Genomic DNA, 6000 nt, shown 5'->3' on the forward strand with positions numbered 1-6000 from the left:
TTGGTTGGCACGTATTGCCACTCGTGAGGGTGCGCGCCGCATCACACTCGTCTTCGACTCGTGTGGTGCGGCTCGCACCCTCACTCGTGGCAATACGTCCCAACCAAGCGCTGATATCGTGGGATAACCTCATACTATTGTTGTTTACATTCAAATTTTAGCCCGGAACAAAAGTGACTTAAAGGGACATTTTCAATCCCTGGCTCTCGCATCAGTGGTTGTTGACATTGGCTGTTTATGTGATGTTAGTCCTCTGTTCTCCTTTGAAAGATGTTAACAGTTATAGTCAATTTGCCTAGAGATAAAGCTGATAAGAACATAACCCTTTAAAGCCCCAGTGCTGCTAACTTTTGATGATAATTTCACCACTTTTATTTTGAATGTGAACCACAATTCCTTGTTCTTCTCCCCAAAGAATGTTGATATACACAGTATCCAGCTTGTCAACTCAGCCCCTATGGTTGTAAAGTGCATTGTTATTGTTGAAAACTGACTTCTGGTCCGGACTAGAATTCACATGTAAACAATATTCATGCATTTTACACATATAGACGCTAAGTTGACAAGCTGAATAGTGGGTGTTTCAACATTCTTTGGGGAGTAGAATAAGAAGTTGCAATTGATTTATAAAATAAAAATAATGAAAAAAACATCGAAACTTAGCAGCACTGGGGCTTTAATATTGCAGTCTACACATTTTGAGGCTGAGTTTACAAGCTTTAAACGTAATTCTATGTACCTCAACATGCTTTTGAGGGTAGTACAGTAAACTGTGCTTGACATGAGAACAACAATAGTGAAAAAAGATCAACATATTGAAAGTTGCTGCTACCATGGATGTAAAAAAACATTATTATTATGTTTTTACATCCATGCTGCTACTGGCCCTCAAACGCTTCCGTGCCGTCCAAAGGTTTACATGTATCGATCCAGTGTTTGGATCACGGCTGACAGGGAAACTCCGTCATGAGCTATACTTTCCAAACTTTCCTTCTAAATCTCTGTCCTAAGGTTAATCTCGTTTCTTTCTTCCAGGTCAACGACGGTGATTTAATCGTAACCTTTGACCCCCAGGCCGGTCAAAGGGCCATGCTCATCAAGGGGCCAAAAGGAGACTGGGGCGTTTGCGTCGCCCGCTGGAAAGGATTCCGGAAAGGTGTTCCCGGGATACCAGGCGACAAAGCAGCCGGAAGAAGAGGCGTAAAAGGCACGCCGGGAAGCCCCGGATCATTGGAAGCGATTTTCTACAGCTTGGTAGAGGGCGATGTATATGCTACCAAAAAACGTGGCACTGATTTCAACGTCGAAAGTTTAGTTAGCTTGAATGTAAAGTCGGGATACTTCAAATTGCCCAAAAATACTAAGGATCCGCCCCAAGCCGTCGCACTGGCCTTCACTATCTCGGTCCTGCACGTGCTGTGTCAACCGAAGCCCAAGCAACCTGTGAACTACTCGGACAAGCCTCTGGCCACGGACCCGGACACCATGCTCTTTCTGGTCGCCGCGGGTTACTACTGCTACACGCCCTATCACCCAGCCTACATAGCTGCCGCTACCGCCTACAGCGAGTCGTATGGCGCCGACCACCACGACGATATCTACGGGAACGGAGACATTGACTTCGATGGAGGGGACGGCGGCGGAGACGGCGCCGGTTGTGGCGGATGTGGGGGCTGCGGTGGATGCGGGGGCTGTGGCGGCTGCGGCGGCTGCGGAGGTTGTGGAGGAGGCGGCTGTGGAGGTTGCGGTGGATGCGGGGGTTGAACAGACAGAAGATAATAAAGTTTCGGACCAAACGTCACGATACGAAACAATACTAGTAAACAAACAAACAAACAAACAAATAAACAAGATAAAATTCCAATGTAATAACAAACAGGTCATCCTTTGAGTATAGAACAAAGCTAAAATTAAAATTAAACTACCAGCGAATTGAATATGCTTCAATTTCTTCATTATAGTAATATATTTGGAGTAATTATTTTTGTAGAGTGTCAAGTATTACATTTCGTCAGATTTTAATATTTACTTTGCCTCCATTTGATGTGATTATGAACGACCCGTAGGTCATTTGATGTTTCGAAATGTACTATCTAAATATCGACAATACTGATTTGTAAATATTTTAGTCACAGACTCCTTTAATGAGTCATGTCAGGATGATAGTGAGCTTGGACTCCAAAGGCAATAATAAGATACCGTTACTATACGGTACAGAGTACGAATGACTGGAAATGCAAACGCAAAGGCTGGTCGTATGGTTTTTAGGACAGACAAAGGAATCGTCAAGTCGATTGTCAGGCGGCTGTTTTCACGTGTGCCGTTTCTATGACTTATTTTGTAACGCAAAGAAGGTCGACTGTATGTGACGATTTTGCCATTGCTTGAATGTCGGTGATAATGGAATGCTGTTAAAAATCGGAAATCTCATCGATCTTTCCAGCCTTTGGCTGTCAGTGAAAACCATTGGAGTGCTTGCTCCGTGCACGGCCGTGCTCCGTGCGGCGACAGATGCTGCGGCTGAGAGTACCAACCGGAACCAGCCGAAACGAAACGCATGTTTGATGAACTAGAGAGGGCGTACCACTGACTGCCTCCAACCCGTACGCGCCGGTGACGGAATATGGCATCAATGATGTACCACTTCCCGACAGTTTTGCCGTTGCAACGAGTTCACCTGTTGCTGAAAACGTCCGCCGGATGTTCCTCAGAGTATCGTCAAATATGTGAAAGAAAGGAAGTATACACAGCGTTTGAAGAAATGTGAGAAGTTTTCAGAGGGCTGGACCCCGACTAGTTTCTTTTATAAAAACAAAACTACATATTGGAGTTGTATTTAGTTGGAATGTGTCTTTTCAAGTGACCAAAGCGTCTGGTGCGTGTATACACGTGGTGTTTCTGCATTCATACCGTGTAACCAAGAGAGACATCATTTGTACACTGATATTCAACCATAGATCTCACTTAAGTGGCTTTCAAAATAGGGCAACCATCAAAACTGCTAAAGGTGTCCGTTTGTCGGGTGACCCCCCGATCACGTGACCCAGGCCCCAAAGCATTTTGATGGGTAGCAAGAGATATTTAATCATGGTACTCAGAATACATAGAAGTTATTGATGTTATTATGGTACACAGTAAGAGCCCATTAAGAGGCTGTCTTAACATATTGTATTTTGTATGACTAGATATTTGTGTATTGTCTTAACACTGTAACGATTGTATTTTGTATGATCAAATTGAATAATCGCCTCATCCCCACTGACTGTCGTCACTTGTAGCCGATTTGACAGTCGTTGGGTAGGTATTTCGTCGGGGACATTTTGCGTAGCTTTGTTTTGTTTTATAACAGAATATCTTGAAGGAAAATGTTTGGCGTCGCTAGTTTTGGAACTCCCTCGTCACACTGGTGGATGTGTGATTTTTACATGGTGTGCCTGGCAGAGAATTCGACACAATTTGTCAACTCCTGTTGGTTTTCCAGTTTGATTGTTGGTGTTGGGTAAATTTAAAATCCTGACCTTTTAGCAGGTAAATACTCGATTAATTTGAATTATACAGTACATGTTTGAAATGTCATTTTCTGCATCGTATATGCCACTTCCCGACAACGAGAATGGCGTGTAATGTTTTTACCAATCGTTGATTTTTTGTCAAGTTAAAATTCAACCCACACATAACGATTGAGAGAACGCACACACACTCATAGATATGCAAACACAATTCATGTACATGCTGTCACAAACAAACACCAACAGCTTTGAGCAGACGACTTCCGATTTTATCAACTATTATCAAAAGATTGATATCAAAAACTTTGCTCGCCACCTGATTATTTTGGGACGTGTCAGACTGGACGTTCTTTTTTTTACGCATAAACGTCATCGTGTAAGTGATTTTGTGTTTTTTTTTATTTGTCTGTACTTTCTTGCGTGAATTGGCATGTTCGTCAGCAAATTTATCAACCGATCTTGTCTTTTTGTGAACGGGCATCTTCAACTAATCACCGAAATCAATAATCATGAAGTTCTAATTTGACACTTTGTTAAAACTTCCTGTAAACTGCGCGACTGAAAGTCGATGATAAAATGAAAAAGGGTTATTCGCAGTTCATATACTTGCGTTCAAGGTTAGCAAAAAGGCATGGTAAAGAAATACGGACGATGCAGCGACGCGATTAATAACAAAATGGAGTAGCTGTAAATAGGGACGCAAGATATTAAACGTGTGACCGGGGATGACTCCGTTACACTTTGAACTTGCTCTGCAGTGTAGAACATATGCCAGTTTTGTTTCCCTTGAATAGGACATTGACGGACAGAAGCAGAGATGTTTAATAGCGCATTGAATTTGTGTGTTGACATTTTATATTCAGAATCAGATAATTTACGTCGGGAAACCGTATAGGTGAGCAAAGATCACCAGAAAGGATAGTTAGGATTGTAGAAGTACTATATCACCAATTGTTGACATGTATCATGTTCTATAAAGCAACTTCGAAGCATTACAAAAGCCTTACATACGGTATGACCAATATTATACTATATACCCTGCCTGGCCAAGTTTGCTGGTTGAGGAGCTTCGCATGCGCCTTTTTTTCTTGGCATTTCTTCCCGCATTCTTATCGAGGTATCCAGATCGTGCGTGTCAATTTAACTTTTGTCATGTCAAATACCCCGAGTAGACTTTTTTGAACTTTGCAATACTTGCCGAATGTATTTCGTCATCTGTTTTTCACATTTATTTTCAAATCACAGACTTTTCACATCAGAGCTATAAGCTTATTACACGGCCTTGTCTTTTCAAACAACACAAAGTTAAATTTTGATCGCTAAATGCCCCGAGAAGACAATCTTCAGGCGCTTATTTCAGCCGATCAGTTTCATCATTTTATCACTTTTTTGAAACTTAGAGACATTTCTCAACTGCCGGCCAGGTATTTTGACATTTACCTTTATAAAACTTTATTTAATGTATTGTATTGTATGAATAGATGTCTACGGTTTTCAATTTTAATAATTATTGTCGTCGATCATGTTTACCACTCTGTCTGATAACTTTTTGTCATGTTGTGTAAGTCTTTTTTGTATAGTGATGTTATGTCTTCAATACTCATAAGGTACGAATGCCAATTCTGTTTTTTTTTCTTGTGGTTGCCGTTGATACAGTTTGTTAAGTTACTTCTTCATGCTGTCGCACAGCGGCGCTGTAGTTCAGTCATGCCAATAGCAACAGGGAAGTCTGCGTCATGTCCGCTGTTAATCACATTTAATGTAAAAATGTCCTTGCATTTAGCTATTCAAGTACAAGCAATGAATATCATTAAACTTGAATTATGTATGTATTTTGCTGAGTTCTGAGAGTTATGAGGTGTTTTATGTCGATATTGAAGATGTCAGCTTCTATACGATGATGGATATTCAATTTTTAAAAATCAGATGTAGAGACGGCGTCGGTTCCATATTCGCTTCTTCTGTGTTGTTCTCGTTCAAAATCCCGCGCATCGGCCAGAATAGCCGACAAATCGGAAATAAGTTTACAAAAACTACTTGTTAAGGATCGCAGCAGTGTATCCAAAAACGCAACCTGATTGGTTCCTGCAAAGTGCGAGATTTGAACGCGATCTCGTATGGCAACCGGCCAGATGTAGAGCCGCTACTATCAGCTAACGAGAACCGCACAGAATAGGTCAAGGTGAAAATATCGCCATCTCTACACCTGATGTAAGCAATTGGGTGGATCTTTAACTGATGTTTGCTGGCCTGAGGAACAAAGAAGGAAAATACACTGTTGTGGCCTCTCCTTACGCATAGATCGATTACGTCACAATTTTCACCGTCGTAGACTTCTGATGTAGAAAACCATGGCTGAAATGTTAATTTTTTTGAGTTTTAAAATGTTACAGATGGTTTGTTGCCTCATGTACAACGTCAATTGTTTTGCGTCATAATTTACCTAGTTTTCAACCATAATAAATGAATGCGTATGCTATTAAGTCGATAA

The 6000-nt window shown here is 41.3% G+C and overlaps 1 protein-coding gene across 2 annotated transcripts in view; it reads left to right on the forward strand.

Moving 5' to 3' along the window:
• The window catches only part of LOC139140164 (uncharacterized), a 61271-nt gene extending 55271 nt beyond the window's left edge, over positions 1 to 6000 (forward strand). For both annotated transcript variants that reach the window (XM_070709225.1, XM_070709226.1), the window contains one exon: positions 1036 to 6000. In XM_070709225.1, coding sequence (XP_070565326.1) covers positions 1036 to 1764 — 729 coding nt within the window. In that variant the 3' untranslated portion in view covers positions 1765 to 6000. The remainder of the gene's footprint in view (positions 1 to 1035) is intronic.

The sequence above is a fragment of the Ptychodera flava genome, chromosome 9 (assembly GCF_041260155.1).
Source record: "Ptychodera flava strain L36383 chromosome 9, AS_Pfla_20210202, whole genome shotgun sequence".
In the NCBI taxonomy this organism is placed as follows: domain Eukaryota; kingdom Metazoa; phylum Hemichordata; class Enteropneusta; family Ptychoderidae; genus Ptychodera; species Ptychodera flava.